General features: G+C 37.8%; 1 protein-coding gene across 2 annotated transcripts in view; it reads right to left on the reverse strand.

Annotated features, from left to right (window-relative positions):
- Nucleotides 1-7,660: 7,660 nt before the first annotated feature.
- TMTC3 (transmembrane O-mannosyltransferase targeting cadherins 3) overlaps nucleotides 7,661-26,060 on the reverse strand; it is a 39,267-nt gene continuing 20,867 nt past the window's right edge. For both annotated transcript variants that reach the window (XM_087723366.1, XM_087723365.1), the window contains exons 7-15: nucleotides 25,111-25,283; nucleotides 23,095-23,347; nucleotides 17,929-18,077; nucleotides 15,790-15,910; nucleotides 13,873-13,984; nucleotides 12,359-12,462; nucleotides 11,778-11,947; nucleotides 11,414-11,640; nucleotides 7,661-9,189 (exon numbers count right to left, since the gene is read on the reverse strand). In XM_087723366.1, the coding sequence (XP_087579492.1) occupies nucleotides 8,372-9,189; nucleotides 11,414-11,640; nucleotides 11,778-11,947; nucleotides 12,359-12,462; nucleotides 13,873-13,984; nucleotides 15,790-15,910; nucleotides 17,929-18,077; nucleotides 23,095-23,347; nucleotides 25,111-25,283 (2,127 nt within the window). In that variant the 3' untranslated portion in view covers nucleotides 7,661-8,371. The remainder of the gene's footprint in view (nucleotides 9,190-11,413; nucleotides 11,641-11,777; nucleotides 11,948-12,358; nucleotides 12,463-13,872; nucleotides 13,985-15,789; nucleotides 15,911-17,928; nucleotides 18,078-23,094; nucleotides 23,348-25,110; nucleotides 25,284-26,060) is intronic.

A 26,060-nucleotide genomic window follows, 5' to 3' on the forward strand; every position in this document is an offset into this window, starting at 1 on the left:
AAATGCATAGATCCTTCTTTCCTTGATGTGATGTTGATCCTGATGTTGTATGATCTCAATATATAGAACATTCTGTTTAAAATGTAGAAATAATAATTGGAGTTGAACTATTGATGCAAAATGATGTTGTATGTATGAATTCAATACGTAGAATAACTCATTTAAAATTAAGGGATAATTATAGTTGAATAATTGATATATAATGATAATAATGTACATGTTTACTTAATGAATAATTTGTGATTCGATACATAATTGTAAGTGGTGACCATGGAAAGGACCCACAAAATCTTGTAACCAAATGACACATTATATGAAATGGAAGATGGTTGTATGTGTTTTATGTCGTTCTTTGTTTTTGTTTGTTAGTGCTTCTCCAGTATCATGAAAATGGCCAGTTGAATCACACTTTATTCATTATTTACATGTATATCCTATCTTGTAGATACAAGCTCAAGGTAATGAGCTTGTATCTACAAGCTCATTACCTTGTATCTACCTCATTACCTCCTATTTTTCCCCACAACCACCAAATGAGGTAGATTAGACTGAAATAAATTAACTGACCCCAAATCAGTTTTCCCAGCTGAAGCTGGACTAGCCATTGCATCAAACTAACAGTCTTACTGTTCCTGAGAGAAGCACACTAGAGATAAGTAATAGATCATACGATACACATAATTTCCCCCCAGCATATCATCGCCATTCTTGCATATTCCAACTAAGACCTCCTTGTTCTATGTAATAAAATGTAGTTTCTTTGAATGAAGATATTAAACCATTTAATGTATTTGATGTTTTATACCCGTGATGGCAAACCTACAGCACACATGCCACAGGTGGTACGTGGAGACCTCTCTGATGGCACGTGAGCCGTTGCCAAAGCTGAGCTTCACTGTGTATGTGCATGTGGCCAGCTGATTTTTGTGCATGTGGCCAGCTGATTTTTGGGTCTCTGCAGCCCGTGTTGTTTAATCTAAATGCAGTTAAAACACTATACAAGCCATTGAGAATATAGCTATATACATCCAACAGGAAGTGCCTCACAGGAGCAGATAAAGGTAAATCCTAGAGAGGCAGGAAATGTATCACTGAACAATGGAGATGAATGCTAGAATGGAATAAAACTGCATACTTTTGAAGATCGAGGGCTGGAGAAAAGACGCGAGAGCCAGGACTTCCAAACAGCAAGGTTTATTGTACAACAGAACAGATGACAGCGATTCGAAGAGGCGAAATCCGCGCCAAGGTATTTATATGACATTTGTATAGCAGGGAACCAATGGGAGGCCGGGTACCATCCAGCAACTGCTGATGCAGTACCTCGGCCAATCAGAATGCGTTGGCTGGCTAGCAACAGGCTATGCTGCGCCCTAGCCAATCAGGGCTCAGCATAGGCTGTTGCTGGCCTCCTAGAAGATTTATTAATACATAACACATACAATGCAGACATAACACCTGTAACAGCGCACAAATGAATGTGGGCATGGGCGGGCATGGGGGGTGCTGCGCGCCACCTTGTGCCCCCTCCAGTGCCCTGTTTTTGGTCCCAGGAGGCATCAGGGAGACCTGCTAAGCCCAAAATGGTGTGTGTGTGTGTGTGTGTGTGTGTGTGTGTGTGTCACACAAATGCACAGGGGCAGCACAAGCATGGGGCACACACGGAGGGGACATGGCACGCAGGTGGTGTTGTGCACGCAATGTATTATAGGTGTGGGCACATGCATGCGCTGTGCACTGCATCCACTTACAGCACACGAGAACAAAAAGGTTAGCCATCACTGTTTTATATCCTTGTATGGCCTCCACAAGCACTGTACTACTGACTTGATGTGATCCTCAAAAATTTTCGATATTTTATAATCATTATATAATTCTTGTTGTTATTGTTTACTCAATTACTTGAAAAATACGAGATGATACAGATAATTTATTAGTCTCATCTTGGACACTGAACTGATTAAAACCTCTTTTATTTTCAAAGAAATTGAGTGGTATTTCATAAAATATAGTTCATCACACTTACTGTTGAAATGTATTTTACTAACCCGCTATGGATATAATAAATAAATGAAATCTTGCTAAGGCAAGATTGGAAACATAGACTTATAAACTTAACCCTAAATAATTTTATTATTTTTGTCTTGAATTTAAATGGTACTAGTGTACGCTGATAATGCAAGCTTTTGCACCTTTCTTTCCCCGACTCCCACTTGCCCACCCAGATTTCTGTTAATTCTGTGCATCTTAGTATGGAGTATTACCTAGCAGTTGAGTTTGTCTGTGGCTGCTTCCTCTAGTCACTCACACCCCTGCAGTTATGCACATATTATATCCAAGACCTCTGCTGACTACTAATGAAAGGGTGCACACTTTTAACAATAGTGGAGAAGTCATTAAATGCTTCTAGATTTGGCAGAATTGGTATTTTTTAGCTGATTCACAGCAATACACCCACACACCAGAAGCTGCTACGCAGCAGTTGGCAAAGAGAAATTAGCTTCAAAGATTCTGAATTAAATAATTTTTAGAAATAAGAACATGCAAAAAAAGAAACTGCTAGGTTTTCAGTTTTGCTGTCTTCTCTTCTATCTAGACTTTAGGGGACATTAACTTCCAGCTTGACAAAAGTTTGTTTGTACATGCTAAGTTTCAAAATTACAAAATAGATATTAACAATTCAAATCAAACAAAGGTGAGAATACTTTTAAAATATTTGGAACCCCAAAGTTCCATACACAATATGCTGCTTCCTAGAATTGTGATCCTTTCCTGATCTCCCCTATTGTGCGCATGAATAAGCACAAAAATAGCTGTACTTTGCTAAATACAGCTTAAAATACTTCATCTCACAAGACGCCAATGAACATAAAAACAGCATGCTGGGTAGATGCAAAGTACAATGTGTATTATTATGACTCAATTCTCCCAGCTCCCTTTTATCCGTCAGTGAAGCATCTACTTTGGGAAGAAAGTAGAGGCACACAGCTGCCTGGGAAGATATGTCCCTTAATCCTCTACAAGTCTGCAAAATGTATGGCTAGTAAAAGGTATTCACTTAACACTGTCCAGTTGGACTAGTGTTATAATGAAGCTATTTTGTCAGGGAGACAAAGTGCCTGGACTTAAAAATTGCATTAGCAGGGATAATAGCACCATCTACTATCCTGCTCAGCCTTCCCTATTTCTTAAACTTGGCTGCATTCCTCACGGTAGCTGGAAATGAAATAGACACCACTTATGTCTAAATACTTACAATAGTTATTCTTGCTGCAATTCACAGGATGGGGCATAGTTTTATATTGAATAGGAATAAAAGTTACTAGAAATTAAATGAAATAAAAAATAATTTATTTAAAAACCCATTTTTTGCAGTGTCTCAAATGTGCTTTTATCCTAAGGAAAGTGCCTTTTTTTTTCTTAGTGTTTCCTTTTTCTCATGGTGACTAATAATTTCTTTCAAAGTTCTCTAAGTGGTGTTATTGAGTTTATCTTGTTGATGGAAGAGATTGAAGATGTTAGAACTGGCATTGTTTTTTTTTAATATCTCTCCATCATTCTTCCCAGCCTGGAAAAAAAATGTGGCAAGAATTCCCTTGAATATCTTCCTTTAAATGTAACTAAAGCACAGAAGCCAGGAAGGAAACAAGACTGTTAGAAAGAAAACTGGATAATAAAAACCAGGACATTCGCACATACAGTTATCCACTATGAACTTAACACATATGAAGGACCATATTGTCACAAGAGAATTGCATACATATTTATTTCACTGAAATAAAATAACTTTATTGCAGTCATTAAATAGCCTTAAATAAAAGGTCACTGAAATAAATTTTGAAACCAAAACTGCTGTCATTAATTTACTATCAGGGAGCTGGTAAAAAAAATGCAGGAAAGAATGGTATTTAACAACTCCAATTAAATCAATTAAACCTACACAATTGGTGGGAGCAGGTGGCATATAAATTTAATAAATTATAAATTACTATTATTAAAATACTGGGAACTTACAGTGGTCAATCTAAGATTAATGCATGGGAAGATTCTGCAGCAGATTATAAAGAGGTGGATTTAAAAATATTTTGAAAAAAAAAACTTTTAAATTAGAATTCACAATGGGTTTATCAGGAACAAGACTTGCCAGACTAATTTTATCTTTTTTTAAAAAAGTAACTTCTATGATATATTGTGAGCATTCTGTGATAAAGGTGGATGGTTAATACATTAGAAGATAGCTATAAAATTTTCATACTTAGGAAAACAAGATCACATACAAGGTATTGTGGGAGAATCTTGTGACCAAGACTTCTGAACAGTTGATTCCATACTGATGAGTATTTTGAAGTGGCTGGGGAAAAAAAAGCAAATGTATTCATACAAATGTAAATTTTCAGACCCAAGGTAAGTATTCACCTCATTTTATTCTAAATTGATAGATCCCATCACACATTTCATGTCCAATTTTGGCCATCACATTTTAAAGAAAATTCAAACTTCTAAAGATTGCATTGGTAAAGAGGACCTTACAAGCCTATGAAAACTTTAATGACTTTCAACTAGAAGGACACGTGGCAGTCAAAAATTCAATTGCAGTGTTTCTAGAAGCATAGGGATGTGCACTAATTCCAGCATAACATTTCAACAGCAACACATTTTTTTCATATTAATTTACTGCCAACTGAAATAATGTAATGAACTGTGATCCAAAATACCTTTTATGTTATAATAAATGGGTTATCTATGAAGTAATTTTTTTAAATCTACTGTTCATTTTAAATTGACATTAAAATTTTGTCATCTATTAAGATCAACTTGCAAGATGAATTTGCTACTAATTTGCAGGATACAAATATTGGAAAGCCATTGCATGTTTTGATAGTTTGAAGGATTTTGCAGGATTTCTGTGAAATACATGTTTTCAAACTGTTAATGTACCTTTCATTTTGAATAAAGCTTAGATGACTATTATTATTTCACTAGCAACAAACTGAGAAGTGTGATAGCGAAGCTTTCGTGTTACTTAATTTGTTAACTGACAAATATGAAATACTGACAAAAGTTTCTGATAGACCAATGCCTCACACAGCTCTTTCATTAGGTAATTTACCTACATTTCCTAGTATTTCCTTTTACTTGAGGGTACTGCTTAATTTTACTATACATTCATCATGTCATGATTTTATATCCCCCCCCCTTTAAAAAAAAAGTCTGTGCTAGTAAGTTGTCAACTAGAAAACAGCATCCCCACACAGAAATTATGCACATACCAAGCCACTGTTTATTATTTCACAGACATTCAATTTATGTTTAAACATATACAATTATCTCAAGACTGGGTAGCAGTCCACATGCACAGTAAGATTTTCCTTCCCCACTATGGTCTCTTCTGCACATCCCTCCCCCCAGAACAAAATCTGTGGAATAACATGGGATGAAGCCAACCGGCGGCAATTAGGCAGAGAAACTGGACGATGTTCAGAGTGTTGCTTATGGGTAATGTCAGGTTTTCTATGGATGAAACCAAGACAACAGTCAAGATGACAGTGCTATATATGTCAACATCTGACTGGCATATATTTCACAATTCACCTCAGTGAGATGCTGTGCCATCAGAGTAACTGCTGATACTCTCGCTTTGTATTTAAGCACCTACCAGTATGTGCATAAAAGTGCTTTACTGTACTAGAACACAAAGGCATATTTTGGTTAGCCTGTGTGGCTCCTTTCATTCAATATTTTAATAAAAAACTGAAAACTTTGTCTTGTAGAAACTACTAGGATTTCCTGAGCTTGTGACACATTTTTTATTTTAAAGTAACAATTCTGATTATTTTGGAGTTCATACTAACCACAACCTATGCTAAGACATGTTATGAAGTAAGGGACAAAATAATAAAGAATTCAGTAAGTTTGCTCATGTAAACATTTCTTCAACATCCATGGAGTTAACATATTTGAAAAAAAAAAGATTAAAAAAACTAAAAACTAATACTCTCTTGGGTAATCCAGAGACAAACTGAGGAAGAATATATAACCACAGATATAAAAATGACGAGTTCAAGTTTCACATAAGAGATTTAGTTATCTTATCCTAATAAAGCTGTTAATGAAAATCATAGGAAATTTAGCAAAACAAGCATTTAATTGTAATGCCCAAATTTCCTCAATGAAAACAGAAAATCATTTTTGGAATTATACCAGAAACTTTCAAGCTGAAAACAAATTCTGAACAAAGGTTTAATGCAATAAGTAATCTTTGTGTAAGTCACAAGTATGATTGTCACATGACAATCTATCATGTATAACATGATGATGGGGGAGGGGAAGTACACCTCCAGCTAGTAGCTTGCTGAGACATCTAAAGACTTATTTACCTCAAGGCTTTCTTTGGAGTTGCCATATGTTATTGACTCAGTCCCTACAATTCTAATTGTAAGAAATTCCTTATTAGCCAAGAGACATTTTTTTCACCCTATCTTATTTTAATTTTGTTTGTATACCTGTTTTGTTTCTCCAAGCAGGAACATAAGAAGTTGTCTTATACCATGTCAGATCAGTTCTTTAGCTTTCTCATACCATGAATAAAACTTTTTCCCCAGGAGTCTTTTGCAGGTGTACCTTAAGATCCTGGGACTTTTAAAATGTCAAACATGGTTTTTTTGTTGCAAAGGATTTTATTAATTTAAGATATATCCTGCATTTTGCCAAGGAGCTGAAACATTCTGTTCTTTCTTTTCAACCTCAGTCTCCATAGAAGTCACCTAAGCAGTTGGTGATTGATATTATGTAGTACAGGTCTACATTTTCCATATTAAAACATAATTACTGTGTTTCCCCGAAAATAAAACAGCGTCTTATTTTCTTTTGACCCCTGAAATAAGCCCTTGGTCTTATTTTCAGGGAGGTCTTATTATTTTTGAGGTGCAGGAGGCCCCTTAACCTCATCCCACAGACCAGCTGATCAAGAGAGGGGCGGAAGTTCGCATGCACTCAAAGCCTGATTGGGTTATTATCTGGGGAGGTCTTATTTTCAGGGAAACACGATACTATAATTGCAAATAAAACTGAATGGTTTGCCATTCCTTATAATGCATTATCACAGGAAGGCAATTTAATCATTGAAGAGCTTAAAAAGTTACCTGGTTTATATTGTGAGATGTTGTATTCAACCTTAAAAGAGGTTAAAAAAAATCCACCGCCTTAGAAATGATTCCATAAGTTTTGCATTGATTTCTTAAAAACTAGATGACAGTTCAGAAACAGTTACATTTTCCCTATATTAGAAGCATCACAGGATGGTGATGATAACAAAAAAAAACACACCAAAAAACCCAACAACAACAGGAGAAAGCTTTTTGATAGGGATATCTTTTGAGTATGACTATTATAGCAATAGCAATAGCAGTAGACTTATATACCGCTTCATAGGCCTTTCAGGCCTCTCTAAACGGTTTACAGAGAGTCAGCATATTGCCCCCAACAATCTGGGTCCTCATTTTACCCACCTCGGAAGGATGGAAGGCTGAGTCAACCCTGAGCCGGTGAGATTTGAACCGCTGACCTGCTGATCTAGCAGTAGCCTGCAGTGCTGCATTTAACCACTGCGCCACCTTGGCTCTTGACTATTCCTGCTTGTCCCCATGATAGAGAAAATCACTGTACTTATAGAGTGATTTATTAAAGTTTTTTAAAAAAAACATCAAATGCATGCATGCACATACAAAAACACAAGTGGTATTTGCTAATTAATTCCCAATGCATTCTGGAACATTAATACTTATAGGAAAGCAGGAAGACAAAATGGGAATGTGCCACATACATTTACATAGAAAAAAAATTGACGTGTGAAGTAAAATCATAGTCATACAAATTAATTTGTAATGCTTAAATACTCAGATCAATGGATTTCTCTAGTAAAATTAGTCTGGTGACCAACATACCTGAGGCTCTCTTTAATATTTATCTATCTATCAGTATTTTAACCGTTCTTTGAGAACAGAAAGAACTGAGCATAGCTGGTTGCAAGTATTTTGCAGCCAAGCTCTAACATGCTTGCTTTCAAATAAGGAGTTTAGTGAGATTTGTTTCTGGAGTAATAAGCTATTCTTCTAATCAGCAATATTAGAACATAGCTTCCATTGCTGGAAAAGTCCTTGTATGTTAGTTATGTGCAACTCCTTAACCAAGCATCCTTGATTAAAAGTCATGGCTTTTCCTATTCATTTTGCAGCTTCTTCAATTTTAGTTAACATTTCAATATACTTTCCAAATTCAAAAGCACCCTGTGATCACTTTGAAAACACATGCAACGCACATGTAAAATCTGCAAAATAGATGCCTGTTTCCCTTACAGTGGTGCTCCAAGTAATTAGTCACCATTTAATATACGTTCAATTTCTTCCAGTCTTTTCAGTGCAGCAACTCTTTTTTTCTCTATCTCTTTTATTTCCTTTGTCGATTTCTTTTTTGTCTCTTTGTCTGTAGAGTTTTTATTTCCATGTTTTTTGGATTTCCTCTGCTCCTTGCTGCCATTAGAGTTTGTAGTCTGAGGGTTTTTTTGCTCATTTTTTACTTGTTTCAAGTGTTCAGACGGAGTTTTTTTTTCTTCCATAGATGCTACTTTTTCCGTATGAGTCACACTTGCCTCTCCTGGTCTGAGGGAACCAATTTTACTTCGAACAATGCTTAAATGGCGTTGAATGTATTCCTCATGTGGGGCTAAGGCCAGTGTTTCCACTAAGCATTTTTCTGCCTTTAGTAAGTCTCGTTCTTCAAAGTAAACCACACAGAGGTTGTGTTTTCCTTGTACATTGTTTGGGTCCATTTTCAGAATTTTCTCAAAACATTGTTTTGCTCCCTGTATATCTTTCTTCTGGTTCATCAAAATGTCTCCCTTCAAAATCAAACCTTTGGTATGATCTGGGTAGTACCTCAGCAATTCCTCCAGCACGGGTAAAGCTTTCAGCTCTTTTGCAGTCTGAGAGTAAAGCAAGGCCAAGTTGAACAAAGCACTGCGGAAGCCTGGAAGTAGTTTTATGGCTTTTTTCATCCACATCTCAGCTTCATCATCTTTTTTATCATCCATTGCAAGCATGCCTAAGTTAAAATAACCATTAGCATCTTGCGATTCTTCTTTTATATAACTTAGAAGTCTCTTTTTAGCTTCAGGCCTAAGGCTGGCCTCACCTAAAGCAACAAATGAACATTAATATGGACTATCCAAGGCTGTATAAATAGGACAATATCGACAGTCTTTATTACTTATGCTTGTGGATTTAGATTCATGATACTATAATTTTACAATTTGATATTTCTTATAGTCTGAAGGATCCATGGGAAGCGTATTATATACCCACTTTTTTTCTCCCAACATCATTACAGTAATTTTTTTGTCCAACTGAGGTAAAGGATTTGGAATGCCTATATAATTTTTGGGATTTCAATTAATTAATTTCATTGATTTGAATGGAAAAGAACAACTGATCCTTTCAAATATTGAAAAATAATTGGGTGGGGCCCAGGGAAATTATTACACTGATTCCATCCCAAGGCTTTTAAAATTATTACAATTTCTTGCTTCAAATCTTGTTTGTATTCCCCTGTTGGAATGTAACATTTAAAAAAACCTATTAGGGTTAAATCTCACCTTTCCTCCAGAACTCAAAGTGAAATATATACTACTTCCTCCTTCCTACTTTTTCCTGTAACAGCAACCCTATAGGGTAAATTGAGCTGGAAGACAGTGATTTTCCATGACAAGATGTAGCCTTGAAGCTGCATCTCGTAGGTATCTATTCAGTACCTTAACCACTGCACCAAAAATCATATTCAATCATTGTAGAAAAAGCACTGAAGACACAATTCACAATGCAAGGACACAGTCTTTTGTTTAATTGTAAGAAGTACTTATAAGCTAGAATCTGACTTAAGAGGGAAAACTGTAAATAAAATTGAACTCAGTTCTGCAAATCTATTCTTCAAAGCTAAAACTTTAGACAATCCATCCTGAAAGGGAAATATTTAACTTGCTTATGGTTTGTACTCTGAGAGAGGATTGTATTCTAGAATTATGTACCGTATTTTCACGACCAAAAGCCGCACCGGATTAAATCAGCAGTATCAATTAACGTTAATTTTTTTAACTTTTTCCACATATAAAGCGCACCGGGTTATAAGCCGCACATTTCCCGACGCTTCTGGACATCGCGAGGAGCGGCACGAGGGTTCTTGGCGCTCCGGGGGGCGCCGAGGGCGGCTGGGAGGGGCGCGCGGCTTGGTTTCTCCTCCCTGGACGTCGCAGCGGCGGCCCCGGGCTCACCGATCTCTGTGTTTTTCGCATCGGGGCATGCTCTTGCAGCGCGCCCCGATGCGAAAGGCACTGGGATTGGTGAGCCCGGGGCCGCCGCTGCGACGTCCAGAGAGGAGAAACCAAGCCGCGCGCCCCTCCCAGCTGCTTTCGGTGCTTCCTGGAGCGCCGGGAGCCACAGATGTCCAGAAGCGGCTTTTGGGGCTGTTGGGGATTGGATTTCCGGCTCGGTGGCCCCTGTCGCTTCTGGACGTCTGTTGTGGTTGTGGGGAGCCGAGGAGAGTGTGGAGGGGAGCGCGCGACGGTTCTTGGCGCTCCGGGAGGCGGGAGAGGCGCGCGGTTTGATTTCTCCTCCCTGGACGTCGCCCGATCTCTGTGTTTTTCGCATCGGGGCGTGCTGCAAGAGCATGCCCCGATGCGAAGGGCGCGGGGATCGGTGCGCTTGGGGCTGCTGCTGCGGCATCCAGGGAGGAGAGGCCGGGCCGCGCGCCTCTCCCGCTTCCCGGAGCGCCGGGGGCCGTCGCGCGCTCTTCTCCGCGCTCTCCTCGGCTCCTCACAGCTGCGGTGGACGTCCAGAGGCGACAGGGGCTGTCGAGCTGGGGGTCCGGTCCCCATTGGCCCCAGGGGCCGCTTCTGGACATCTATTGCAGTCGCGAGAAACAAAGCAGCTGGGAGATCTTTTTCCACATATAAAGCGCACCGGGTTATAAGCCGCACTGCCGATTTTGGATCAAAATTTAGGATTTTTAGTGCGGCTTATGGTCGTGAAAATACGGTAACTTTCCCTTTTTTTTTGAAAAAGCAATCCTGACTATTCATTAAAAAATAACTGTTTTTCTATGGCATAGATTTATTGATATTTCATGTCATTTTGTGATTTGATCATGCTAGAGAGTCATTGATTATTACTAACTTTGGTTCGAAATTTTGTTATTATGTGACATATATCATTCATGTTGTTTTGTTTTTGGAGTTCGTCATGCATTTTTTTTCCTGGTTCCCCCCCCCCCCCCAGTATTTCTTCCCCATAGAGCATGTTAATAAACGATAATAAAACATAATACAACTTTTAAAATGTTGCTTTAAAGTTCTAGGTATACATACCAGATTCTTGCATCAATAGTGCAGAATTGAACAAGGCTAGTTTGTGATTAGGATTCAGTTCTAATGCTTGATTGAAGTTTTTCAGAGCTTCAGAGGGATCTTTCAGTTCAATATAAACAATTGCCAAGTTGTACCATAGGTCTGCATTGCTTCGATCCAATTCAAGAGCCCTTAGGTAAGCTTCTTTAGCTTGCAGGGGTTTATTCATCTTCAGAAGTAGTTCACCCCTGTTGAGAATCAGAACTTTAAATTATGTGATTTCCATTCATTCCGTTATCTTGCTACTAAAACAGCAGTTGTTTCAGACAGTAAAGCTGCCTACTCACATTTGGCATTTCGTTATGAATATAAGGTTATAAAGTACCTGCTAATGTAGGCCTGTTTGAAATCTGGCCTCATGCTAATGGCTTGACGATACAATTGGTCTGCTTCTTCAAGACGAGACTCATTTGTCCGAATCAGGTTTGCAAGGTTTATGTAAACATTCAGATGGTTAGGAGCGACACGTGCAGCATATTTTTTACCTGGAATAATCTGACAGCAGAAGAAATTATATTAGGCTTGGAGGAGCATTAACCATAAATTTATCAGAACTATAACACAATGAAAGTTGTAACAGTGTCAAAGACTGTAGTTTTAAAATGAAAGGCCTAAATTGTAATTACTTTAAACTAAGTACAATTTTTATTTGAATTGAGAATACACTGTTCTACTACAGAGGCAGGCTGAGATACAACTGCAGACAATTAATAACCTACAATATTTTTATTTTTTAAAAAATATTAAATATTATAATTATTACAAAAATACAGACAAGAAAAAGGCTGAACTAGACTGATTGCTAAAATTTCCAGCAAAGTAAAAAAGAAGACTCCCTGTGTCCCAACACCTTTTGCTAAAAAAACACTAATGAAACTTCTCAAATAAACAGTGTACTCCACTTACCTGTGGCATCAATGATTTTGCAACTAAATAGGATTCTTCTGCTTCTCTGGTTCTGTTTAAATTTTTGTAAGTTCTTCCTACATTCATATGGGCGCCAATATCATCTTCAAAATTGCAAGATAAAGAAGACCTTCAGTACTTCCTTTCCCTCTAAAATTCCAGCCTCAGTCACAACAATTTTAAACTAGAAATCAAATAAATATTGAATCCTCCCTGCCTCCACTTCTTTCTATCTAAAGCGTGACTGATATGACATATGTTGTACGATTTTGTTAAGCTAGTCTCAAGAAATTCATTTGATAATTAATTCAAAACCAGAAGCATTTTGTAATGTTCCAAGCGGAGAACACACACACATTGTACCCATTTAAAAATATATATATGATTGCTCTATCTTTGCTTAGGCCACTTGGCTGTTTAATTCAGAGGCGGGGAAAGGATGCTTTTAAGATACCTCTGGATTCTGTCAGGCTAGGCCAGTATCGCAATGTTGAGGGATTACAATCTGGCATAAATTGGAGGGATGTACATTGCCTCCTAAGCACAGGCTACTTTGATAAATACAATGTTCCTAGAATCTCATGCAGAGGTCTTTTCTGTAAAGCCTTGTTAAGGACTGAGCATGAAACTTTTTGCACGTAAAGCATGTGCTCTGTCCCTGAATTACAGAGCTTTCCTTTAGGAAATTCAGCCATGGAAGATTAATATGCAACTTAACAATAGCTAGATGGAGCAGGAAATTTATTTAAACAGTTTTTTAAAACATTACACTTAAGGAATCAGGACACCAGCAAATTTTCCATACTTATATAAATTATAAAATTATATACATTTTTAAGATTTCACACTAACGGTTATTTCACTTACACAATTTATGTATTACTCCAATAAATCACCCTGAGTAGTTGAAAAACATAAACTAACATTTCATGGTAAAATTCAATATTTTCAGACCAAAATAACCTTCCTAAGAGGAGCCAATTGTCATATTAGCTCAGAACAAATTCCTGCTTAAAAAGAGGAATTTCCAGGACTTTCTGGAGTGCCAAGAATGGGAACAGCTTTATCTCTGCAGGCAACAAGTTCTACAATGCTGGAGCAACCAAAGAGATTGCTTGTCCTTCTGGACTATGGTCCTTTCACCTCTTGCATTGGCAAGAAGAAGAAAAAACCCCTCTCCCAATGGTCTTGCAGATAGGACAGAACACATGGTTAAAGTGATCCCCAATGCAGCCTAGTGTATGAAACATAAAATAATTATCCTGTAAAGATATCCTGTAAACCTCCTATATCTGTGTTGATTACGGAGTTGTCTTCAAAGGCAGAACCTCAGAGGGAGCACTGCAATAGTAAAATGCATGGGGCATGAGCCATTAAAGCTTTCTGGTCCAAGATGCAGTAGCTAATTATGCCAACTCATGCTAGGCAAAGACTTTCCTGGTCATGGGGAAAATATTATGCAAAGAGTTTTCTCATATTATTGCCTTTCATGCTAGCTCTTTTTTACAACTCACCTGGCTGCACTTGGGTGGCCTGTATGAAGAAATTCAATGCTCTTTCAAAGTTCTTTTCATTTTCTAAAGCATGACCCACATTATTCCAGAGTTTGGCATTGTTCTTATTTACCTGATCACAGAAAACATGTACATGACATATCAGAAACAAACAAGTACTCTGCAAATTGAATAATTCATTTGTGAAAGCATAATCTATTGATGTGGAATGTTTAAGAGAGTGTGTATAAAGACCTTGCCTATGCATAGACTAAGGGAATGTATAAAAGCTTTACGAGCATACCAGTAAGGTTAGGGACATTGGGAGCTGAACTCATTTATTTAAAATCTAAAATACAAAAGACTTATGATAGATGATAGTAAATTGCCTAATTGCTCGGGACAGATTCCCCCAGCTTTGGTGCCTTCCAGGTGCATGAATGTCAACTCTCAGAATTCTCTACCTGTCATGGCCATACTGAGAATTCTGGCAGTTACAGTTTGCATCTCCCGGGACATGTGATTTGGAGACGGCTGTAAAAGATTGAAATGGTAAAACAGTGGATACAGTAAGAAAAGTTGTGGGAGGAAACAGGACAAAAAGTAAATGTGATTTTCAGTACGTTGATACTAGTGGCACATTAAACAATGCCTCACTTCTAGCACGCTATAAATTAGTATAAGTATAATCTTTATTGCCATTGTACTTAAATACAACGAAATTGGTTAACGAAATGACCAGCCATCAGAAATTTCTCAGTATTACATGCACTGTTTTAGCTAGACACGTCTTAGGACTTCTATTTCAATAGTAGAGTGTTGTGGCCCGGCAGGAGCCATTGGAGCTGCCGCCAGACTCTGACAGCGAGGGGTCTTATGAGTCGGCCTTGGAGGACCCTGGACAAGGTGTCGACTCCGAGCAGGGCGAGGAGAGACTGGTGGGCCACCAGGCGGTGGCAGAGCATTGGATCAAAGGGAATGTTCAGAAAAACATTTGGGAGTTGTTTCAGGATGCATGCAGGCGAAGGGCTACTCGATGGAAGGAACAACTGCGTAATTGTAGGAGATGATTGTGCTTAGCTGATGCTGATTAAGATCCTCTCCTGAATATAAGACTGTTTGTGCCACGCCCTGGTTGCAGGAGTCAACGTTCTCGTTCACATTCATGATTCAGAGAAACCAACTTGGATAAGTGGTTTGCTGTGAGAAGTTTGTTTGATTGCTGCCAGAGAGCTTATCTCTTTGTTTATTTTGGGCTTGCAGCCAACAAGAGTCTGGACTGATTAAAACATTCTTTCGTACGTCTATTCTGGCTTTTGTTCCTGGACGGAGAAGAGGGGTGGGTCAGAACAGTAGAGTAACCCTGACTTTTCATCTACAGACAGTCCTCACTTAATGACCACAACTAGGACTGATAATTTTGTTGTTAAACAATCTGGTTATTAAGTGACAGCACCCAACCTATATCAGTTTGGCTGCAGTTGTTTAGCAGATAATCTGAAGTCATTAATCATGATGTCATGACCATGAGTGGCTTTTTCCAGGTTCCCCCACTGAATTTACTTGTCAGAAGCCAACGAAGAAGGTAATAAATGACCACAGGTTGTGGGATGCAGCTGTCAGAAATGCATGCTGGTTGCAAGGTGACTAAATAGTCCTCACATGACCACAGAAGCACTGTGACAGTAATAGATTCAGGGACAGGGTTTTAAATCTACTTTTTCAGCACTGTTGTGAATTCAGTGTCTGCTGAATGAAGCAGTTGTTAACCAAGGACAAGCTACATTTATCAATTCCAGTATCCTTCCTAGAGAGGAGGGGAAAGCTCTGAAAACTAAGGAATCAGAGGCTGTGAATCCAGGAGTACTTTTTTCTGACATAAATTCTTCAAGAATGCATTATTATCAGAAATAAGAGTTTAGAATAATAATACTATACCTTTAAAGCAGACATAAATAATGTATATTCCGATTCCCAATCCCAGTTCCTCTGCAATGTTTTTAAAGCATGACTGAACAAAACCAAAGACAAACAAATCCATGATAGCTTTCTCAGGGTACTAGAAAGTAAAAATGAAGAAAGATGTGGTTAATGTAATTCTTGATTTCCCAGGCTAACAACACATTTCCCCCAATAAGGGCATTTAACTCATAGAAGCTCAGTTTACAATTCTGGATCCAATTTAACATTAACCATATTTTCACAATTAGCTGCTACAGGAAGCAGAACAGATGCTGACAGGAGAAAAAGTGCTAAGGCAGTTTTGCTAAATACAATGACAGTTTGCATTTAGCATTTTATTATAAACAAACAGCAATAAGATACAAAGAGATAATGAAACCTATTTAGACAGAAGTTGCAACTGACTATATTTGTCATTCAATCCATTGAGCTGTTCTTAGCATGTTTGAACCACTAGGAGCTTGTTGAATCCCACGAGTAACTAAATATCGCTACTTTGCAAAATGAGATTATTTGGAATAATTGGAATCTAGACGTCATTGCCAAAATGAAAAAATACAACTGCCTATATGGGGTCATTTGAAACTGTGGAACAGTCAGTCAGTCAGTCTGTCAGTCTGTCTATCATCCATCCATCCATCCATCCATCCATCCATCCATCCATCCATCCATCCATCTATCTATCTACCATCCATCCATCCATCCATCTATCTATCTATATCTGAAAGCAATTATAGTTTCAACATTCATTTCTGGTTTGTTACTATGATGGCATAAAAGGTAATGGAGAACAAAACTATCTATCTATCTATCTATCTATCTATCTATCTATCTATCTATCTATCTATCTATCTATCATCTATCTATCTATCTATCTATCTATCTATCTATCTATCTATCTATCTATCTATCTACCTACCTACCTACCTACCTACCTACCTACCTACCTACCTACCTACCAAAAAAAAAAAACCAATTCTACTTTCAACATTCATTTCTGGTTTGCTGCTGATGGCATAAAAGGTAATGGAGAACAAAACAATGAAAGCAACCTAAATTATTTTATTGTATGAAACAATATTTATTCTCATTCTTAAGAGGAAAGCAATGCAAAATAAAATACTCATTTCTTTGACAAAAAAAAGTCAAACAACTGAAAGTCACTTCCCCTCCAAAGAAGAATCAAGACTCTACTTTAAGCTTCGTCTGTGAATTTAGTTTTGATGTTTAATATAACAACAATTGGCCCAGCCACAACTATGGTTTATATTATACAGGAAACTGAGGGGACAGAAAGATCCAATATTTTATTTTAGAAACACATCTGAGTTGACAGAGCTTATGTGTTAACAAGAAAAAACAGTAAAAATGATTAGAAAGGAAGGGATCTACATTTTTAAAGAAGAAGCTAAAGCAAACCATTTCTAAAAACCCTTCATTTCTTTCTCAGGTGCTATGAATCTTCGAAACAAGCAGAGATAGTAATAACAGGAACTACAGAAAAGAGAAAATAATGCAAGGACATTTAGAAAATCCTTTTCACTTACTCTGAAGTTAAGAGTTGCCCACAGGTTATTTTAAAATATTTACAGCATTACATAAAGGCACTGATACCATGACTGAATTGATGAAACATAAAATAAGAGGATAACCATTTGAAAAGTCTTGCAAATTACTGTTTTCAAGAAACGTTTACCGTAAAAGAGTACTGTAGAGTGTTCCGTTTAAGATCCTGAATACTTGGAAAAATTTCAATTCTAATTTGATTAGTTGTTTTATTTTATCTAATTCAGCGTTTCTCAACCTTGGCGATTTTCAGTCCTTTGGACTTCAACTCCCAGAATCTCCCAGCCAGCATAGCATAAATTAGTTTATTTAATTGTTAAAACATTAATGACAACTTTAAAAAATGTAGTGGTTTTTGAGATATATTTTCCTCCCTTCCCCCAGAATGAAGTTCCTACATTTTGATGATTATGATGTGGAAAAGATGGTAAAAGCAAGTAAAGATATTAAGCCACTCAGGCAACTATTCCATGCAAGTTATTTCATCTTTAGTTCCCATTCATGCCCCCACCCTCACTCGTTTCCCCCAAACAATACTTTTTAACCTACCTGTTACTTGACAGCTTTTTCCACCCATGAGCAACTAGCATGCAGAATCCCATGCTGGGAACATATAACACTCGTTCTGCTACTACGAAGCCAACAGGGAAAAAAAGGTTTGACGCTGGGATGAATGGCAGAACTATTAAACAAAGTGCCTAAAACAGCAAAAGAAAAACACACACAAACACTAGCTAGTAACCCAAAACAGAAATAGCAATATAGCAATATAGCAATAGCAGTAGACTTATATACCGCTTCATAGGCCTTTCAGGCCTCTCTAAGCGGTTTACAGAGAGTCAGCATATTGCCCCCAACAATCTGGGTCCTCATTTTACCCACCTCGGAAGGATGGAAGGCTGAGTCAACCCTGAGCCGGTGAGATTTGAACCGCTGACCTGCTGATCTAGCAGTAGCCTGCAGTGCTGCATTTAACCACTGCACCACCTTGGCTCCTTAAGAAAAGTACTTAAGCATTATACAGACCTACAGCATACATGTCTGTGAAAGAGGCATTGATTTAATTTTACATTTAGAATCCCTATTTTTTCCCTCTAGAGTTCTGATGGAATCAGTAACTTGCTATTCTATGCTGTTAGCAAATCTAGATTTATCTTGTGTCCCTTCAAAGTATGTCTACAAAGCTTGTCTTCAAAGCTACTTCTTAAAAAGGGACTTATGACCATTTTTCACACTTTATGACCATTGCAGCATCTCCATGGTTACATAATCAAAATTCAGGTGCTTGGCAACTAGTTTGTATTTATGATGGTTGAAGTGTCCTGAGATCACATGATCCAGCTTTTGCACTCTTCTGAGGAACAAAGTTAATGGAAAATACAGATTCACATAACAGCCATGTTATTAACTTAACAAATGCAATAATTCATTTAACAACTGTGGCAAGCGAAGTTGTAAAATGGGGCAAAACTCACTTAACAAATGTTTAATTTAACAACAGAAAGTTTGGGCTCAATTGTGGTTGAGGATTACCTGTATTCATCTATGTGTATAATCAATTTGTTATGTACAATCACCAAATCTAATGAAACAGAGCAAACCTTTAGTGAACTGGATAACTGTAGTTAAAGAGCAATAGCACTTAAGACTTATATATTACTTCATAGTGCTTTACAGCTCTCTCTAAGCAGTTTATAGAGTCAGCATATTGACTACAACAATCTGGGCCCTCATTTTACTGACCTTGGAAAGATAGAAGTCTGAGCCAGTCAGGATCAAACTGCTGGCAATTGGCAGAATTAGCCTGCAATATTGCATTCTAACCATTGCGCCACCACAGCTCTGTTCAAAGATTTAAATTGGCTTATTTAAAGGTTTTAAACAAGCCAATCAAAAACATATTGATTTAACTGCAAGTTATGAAAGGAGCAATGGATTGAATAGATTCGTTAATAACAGACTCATAGAAATCAGAGGGGCTTATATCAGTTCATACTTATTCATTGTCTTCACTGGATATGATCTTAAGTCTAGAGAAGACCTACATGTTTAGGGGAAAGATGCATGGGCCTATATCAGAATCGTGTTATAAACAAGCATATTATAGTTACTTCAAAAAGAGACAAGAGTCCAAATGAAGCAGTGTAATGTTCGTATATATCTAACACTACAGAACAGCTTTTGCCAGCATACACATCATCCAGACTGATGTATTTCAAATCCCAGAATTCTTCAATTGGCATAGAGAGAATTCTATGAGTTGAATTCCTCATATTTGGAAGCCACTCAGGTTGGAGTTAAACTGCTGTAGGAGATCCAAACCAAATGCCAATATTGGAACAGTTTATTCACAACCTTTCTAATTCCTTGAAGTTTACACTGCTAGATCTGCTTAGCTTTAGCAAAACCTTACCAAAGATTTAATTGCAAACAATAGATCTGCATTTGTCACTGCACATGCAAGCAATTGGGTTAGTTACCTCTGATGCACTCCTAGTTCTTTGTAAGGTTATCTGCCTAAATCTGCTTAAAGGCAGGGCAGCCATCCTTTTGCTTCCACCACTGAACATTTTACATAAGTTATATACTGCTCTGAGAAAGCTATGTTATAGCAGCATAGAGTATATGCAAGTTTAATAGACTCTGATGCCCAGATATGACATACACAGTATGTCCAGTACATTACATACATACATTACACTGGGTAATATGGAGTGGTGAGGTGAGGAGGCTGTGAGTTTGAACCTAGGTAGAGGCAATATTTATCTCTCTGGGCACAATGAGAATATATCTGTTGAACAAAACTCTGCATTGGCAACAGGATGGACAGTGCCAATTAAAACACTCTGCTAGCTCCATTCAGTTTCCCAGACTTCACCCTGCAAGGGATTATGGGGTTGTTAATTGAAGGTGATGATTACACTGGGTAATATCTCCCAATGATCATCAGTTGTGATGTCCAAGGCACTATAACCTATGACTCAGACTGATTTTAAATTCTGCCTCCTGAAGTATCTCAGGTTCTCAGATGATGTATTTAATTTAGATCAATAAGAATTCATAAGCTTCTTCCTGGACCACAAACTACAAAAGCAAACTTTCCTGGAAAAGGAATGAACTACTTGTTTTTTCTTCATAGTAAAAATACACAGCCAAATGTCTTTGGAAGCATCTCTGCCATTTTTTTTCTTTTTTTGGTTCTGCTTCTTTTTTTGCTGCTGAGCCACATCTAAATCACTCCCTCAGCAGAGAGTGAAGGCAATTTATTCATAATCCTACTGAGTCATTATTAATTCAACAATCAACATAGAATGCTGATAAGCATTTAGGAAATGAAATTAAAAAGTATGCAAGTGTCTAGATTTCATAATCATAAGGACACAACAGAAACATTGGCTAAACTTATAATTTATTTATTTAAAAGATTTATGTGGCCGCTCTCATCCTAAGCAACTCTGAATAACTCACACAACAAGCGGAAGGCTTACAGAAATCCATTCTTAATGCAGGGAATACTAAATGTCTAACTTTTGGTGGTATATTCCAAATCAAAATGCTACTTTTGGTGTAGTTTCTAAAAAAATCCTTAAAGCATTCATATGAAATGAAATGAAATCTGCTGAAAAACCCGATGGAAAAATAGGATTTTCTAATGACATCCTAATATTTTGTGATGCCGACTGTATGTAGCCCATAACATCTTTTTACATAACAAATAACATTACTTGGGCTCCACTACAACCGTGATCAACATAAAGCACAAAATTACCCCATGGACTCCCCTTTTTACTTAATTGTGTTTGTTTTCCTAGATTATTGCTAGAACAGCAATGGTTATTAGGAAGTACTCAAGTGACTTCCAGCATTTTTGCTCAGGGCAGATTTCATTTCATTCATAGATCAAGCATTGGATGGGGGTGGGGGGAGGGGAGAGTCAGTTAATCCAGAATCTATCTATGGTGCTGTTACTGTGTTGTTTTAACATGGCAAAAAAAAAAAACACCTGCTGTCAATAAAGCTCACATTGTATGTGTATATTACAAGAACCTCATAAGCACAGAAGAGCAAAATCTGCAGATACAAAGTTACACTGTGAAATAGATGCTCCAAGAAATACTTTTAAAAAAATTCAGCAAAGAAATAGAATATGCATTATGCATCCCATTCTTGATACATCCAACATTCCTCACAATTTTGATTACAGATAATATACAATGTACCAGCTTGGTAAAATCTGACCTTTCCCTGAGTGCCGAACTAACGCAACTCAAAGTGTAACAACATTCAAGGACAAAAGGCAATGTAGAGATACAATGAGAACAATAATTAACTCCATACCTACAAAAAATAATCACTGAAATGTATTGATGTAAGTATAGCACAATAGACCATGCAACAGAAATTAGCTAATTCAATAAAATGTGGTGATAAATAGGATCTCTATTTTCATATATGCAGCAAAATCGACTTGGGAATATTTCCATCACTTACACTGAATTGGGACTGAATTGTAGCGGCTGAAAGAAAAAAAATTAAATCTAAAGAAAATGTGCTGAATATAGAATAATCTAATTCAGTATACATTTAAATCTCTCTGCACAGTTGCAAGTAATACAAGAGGGGCTCCCCTTGTGATGAAAGTGAGAATCAGTGCTGAAGGTACTACAGGTCTCACTATTACCACTATTCACTGTATCTGGGTTGTGTGTTTGGGATGGGGGATCCCCCAGGTAAGGGAACTGAGAGGTCAGGGTTAGGGAATGCTGCCTCTCTTGGCCCATTTTTCCTGCTGCTCCCTGTGATTTACAGAGGAATTCAGGGAGTTGAAAGAGGATCAGGAGACACCGAAAGGAACACTGGAAGAAAACAAAGAATGAGCTTGACCAAACATAAGTTAAGGCCACTATTAAGGTTTATCTCATGATGGCATGAACAGAGAAGTGCCAATACTTATCTGCTCTGCCACCCAGCACCCTGTTTAGGGTTACCTGGATTCTCCTCAGAAAAGGAAACCTGAAGGCCCATTTACAAAGCCGTGCAGAGGAATTTGTGCACCTATAGGATAAAATTGCTTGGATTCATTCCCAATTGCATACCAAGCATGATGTAAATCCTGTGGAGAGGCCCAGAGAATGGACTTACCCAGTTATTTGGGAATGATTTGATTCTATTGGACTTGAGGAAATGGACAGGATCCTCTGGAATGTAAATGCCATCACCTGTGCATTAGATCCATGCCCTTCCTGGCTGGTTAAAGACTGCCCAGGAGATAGGTGGTGAATTTATCCTTGTTGGCGGGCGTGTCCTGGGTCTTTTTAAAGAGGCACCGGTGTGCCCCTCCTTAAGAAGTCATGGTAAAATACCATTCTGGACAACTTTTGTCCCCTTTTGAGGGAAGATGGTTGAGAAAGCGGTGGTGTTACAGAGGAAATGGATTATCTGGATTCTCTTCAGTTAAATATCAGGCCCAGTTTTGGGACTAAAATAGTAGTGGTCACACTCGTAGATGATCTCGGGTGATAGCAGAATGGAGGCGATGCATCCATCCTTGCTCCTTTTGACCTCTTGGTGACTTTTGATACCATTTGAGCATTCTATCTTTTTGAGCTGACTTAGTGAGTTGGGGGTGGGTGGCGTAGTTACATGCTGGCTCACCTCCATCCTCCAAGGTCAGTCTCAATCAGTCTTGATAAGTAGCCCTATAATGTCACTTACCATTAATACAGTCTTGGAGGAATCCCCAGGATACCGGAGACTGAAGACCACCAAAGTGCCCAAAAAGCAGAAGAAGGTGACAGTGGCAACATTTCTTACATCTAGCACGGATTCTATCAATGGGATGGTGCCCATTGTCCAGTCACAACACAATTCAGAAGGATTTAGAAGCAGCCAAGCATTTACTGGAAGAAGGTAATTGAAAGTCAACTGCCTCACAGGAGATGGACTCACAGCAGCTGGGTTATCAAACCTAGAAAGAAAAAGTTGAGTTGAGGTGCAACCATATGACATGCAATATAACAGGAGACTTACGTTAAATCTTTGGATTAGATCCAGGATTGAATGAAAAAGTATTTTGTGAAATGGATGACCTAAAGAGAAAGGTTGAAGGGAAAATGATTCCCCCCCTCAAAAAAACCGCTTCCTCTTCCTACAACAATGCTGAAGGCGGAAGGCTTATTCAAAACAGTGTGAAAAATGGGACAGTAGCAATGGTGAAAATTATGGCCCAATCTAGCTGGATTCTTGTGCTCTTTACTAAGGGAAGGAGTTCTTCCATTCATGAAGGGTCAAACCCTAGTTAGAATTCTTGCAAAGCTGCCTTGACCTTTTATTGAACCAAGGAAAACAACAATTTATGCATTTCTATAGTTTAGCAGATACAAGCTGAGATCCAAAGCAAGCAAATCAAGTGACCGGTTAATCTGTTTAAACTGAGTTAGGCAACTTCTTAAAAGTCTGGTGTAAGCAGAACCTTACTGGGTCCATGATTCATGTATCATGTACAAGGTCAGGATGCCCAGCAGGTTGCTTTGCTAATGCAGACATGATTAACTGCTGAGATCACCAAGGGACTTCTATTGCATGTGCCTAGGACTGCAAAGTGCTATGCTGTAGTCATCATGCCTGTAATATTTTACGAGAAATATGTTAAAATGCTCTCTTTTCTGCCAAGCCTTCTTTACATAGATGTTGGACAAATGCTTTTTGTTTCTGCTTTTTCTCCCGCTCCTTCTTACTATAATTGGTTTTTACATTTATTGTTTTACTCTACAGTTTATATGTTGTAAACTGCTTTGAGATGCTTTTATGTAGCAAACAGTATATATATATATGTAGGTCTCTAGTTGTTCGGGTTTTCTCCCGCGTAGAATTGGAGATGTCTTGGCGACGTTTTGACGAAGTCACATTCGTCATCTTCAGGCTGCTGCTGACTACTTCAGGTTTGGTGTTTCCAGGAGTAGTGTGGGATCTTGGCTGTTTTGTTCCTTATAACGTAGTCAGCAGCAGCCTGAAGATGACGAATGTGACTTCGTCGAAACGTCGCCAAGACATCTCCAATTCTACGCGGGAGAAAAAATTATGCAAATACTCAGGACAGGGATAGCAATTAACTCAAAAGCCATCAATTGCTTGGCTTCAAGCCAGCAAGTGCAGAGAGAAGACTCCACTGAAATATGGAAAAGGGACCAAGGTATAAACTGTTATGAGTATAAGAAAGAAGAATAGTTATGTTGACAGAGAAGTCCCAATTGTTTAACACAGTTTCAGCCAATTCACAGTAGACATTCTTATCTAACTATAGCATGTCAAGGGTCGGAGAACTCCTGCTAAGTTCAAACCTGCCATCTAAATTAAGCTGTGAATAGTTGACTACTGGAGATCTACGACTGAATCCTGGATAAGGAAACATGACAGAAGAGGGTTGCATGCATGCAGCTTTTTTCTTTTTTTTGCTTTCTGCAGATGAGCACACCTGAGACCAGCAATACATCCTTTATCTTTATCCAATTTCAATCCCTATATTTACAGGGGAGACCCTGAATAGGCTTATGAGTTTGTTGAAACAGTAAACATAACAAAAGATCACAAAATGTTTAATGCATAAGTGAGATATTATAATAAATATATTATATATTATATAAAAGCCAAGTAGCAGAAATACTTCTTCAAACAGAAATATTTATCCACTTTTCCCCAAGTTCCTTCACTATTACAAATAGTGGAATTTACCTTGTAAACACCGGTAACTGGGATTGAATAACTTGAACTCTGATCACAACAAGTAGTAGGGTACTGAACATCAGAACAATTAGTTTCAATAACATTTGAAGCATACAGTAGGGAATGCTGCCTTTGCCTCGAAGAATGTGTAACGCTGTATACCAAAGAATTGGCACAGTATACTGGACAAGGAAATAAAAACATAAACAAAATTCAAATGAATTTTCTGACACCATGTATCACACAAGCAAACTTCTTCAACATAATTCAAATCCAAGTGTGCAGGTCTACAACTCCCCAAATTCCCAAACAAGGTAGCAGTAATTCTGGGGATTTCATTCAAATGAAATCCACCACCCCCCAAAAAAAATTGGGGGGGGGGAGAAGAGCCTTCAAACAGGATTCAAAACCCTTTCTGCCCCCTTTATTTGAAGCTTGTCTCATGATTAATGTAACCAAACACTTTTAAGTTTTATTCACCAATCATACTGAGTTCTGTCATACATCAAAATCTTTTTCAATTCAATAAGCTATTCATGTTATATTCACTGACAATACATTTAACACAAATCCAATGTTTAGTGCATTTAAAGTACCCATTAACACAACAATGCCAGTATTCTATGCATGCTAGGATGCTTAGGTCCTCAAGCCATACACTTCACACATCTGTCTTGTACAAAATAGTTCATGTTATCTCCTAGATTTAGAACAGTCTTAAAAAGCGAGTTGTTGTCTTATGGCAATTTAATTGTACTATCGTCCATTCTGAAGTTTGCTTGTTCGCTACTGACACATTTCTTTTTCACTGGCTTTGTTATCATGGAAAAAAAAATATTTTTAGGGTTGATGTAGTTGTACCAGAAGTAACGGGGTACAGGGGAAATAACTTTAAGAGATAAGAAATGGGAGGTCTGTGGATTCATTTGCCAGTAATTCAATAATAGGGGCAAAGTTTT

Source organism: Thamnophis sirtalis, unplaced genomic scaffold, assembly GCF_051295495.1.
Source record: "Thamnophis sirtalis isolate CommonGarterSnake01/CBP01778 unplaced genomic scaffold, rThaSir2_p1.2 scaffold_9, whole genome shotgun sequence".
In the NCBI taxonomy this organism is placed as follows: domain Eukaryota; kingdom Metazoa; phylum Chordata; class Lepidosauria; order Squamata; family Natricidae; genus Thamnophis; species Thamnophis sirtalis.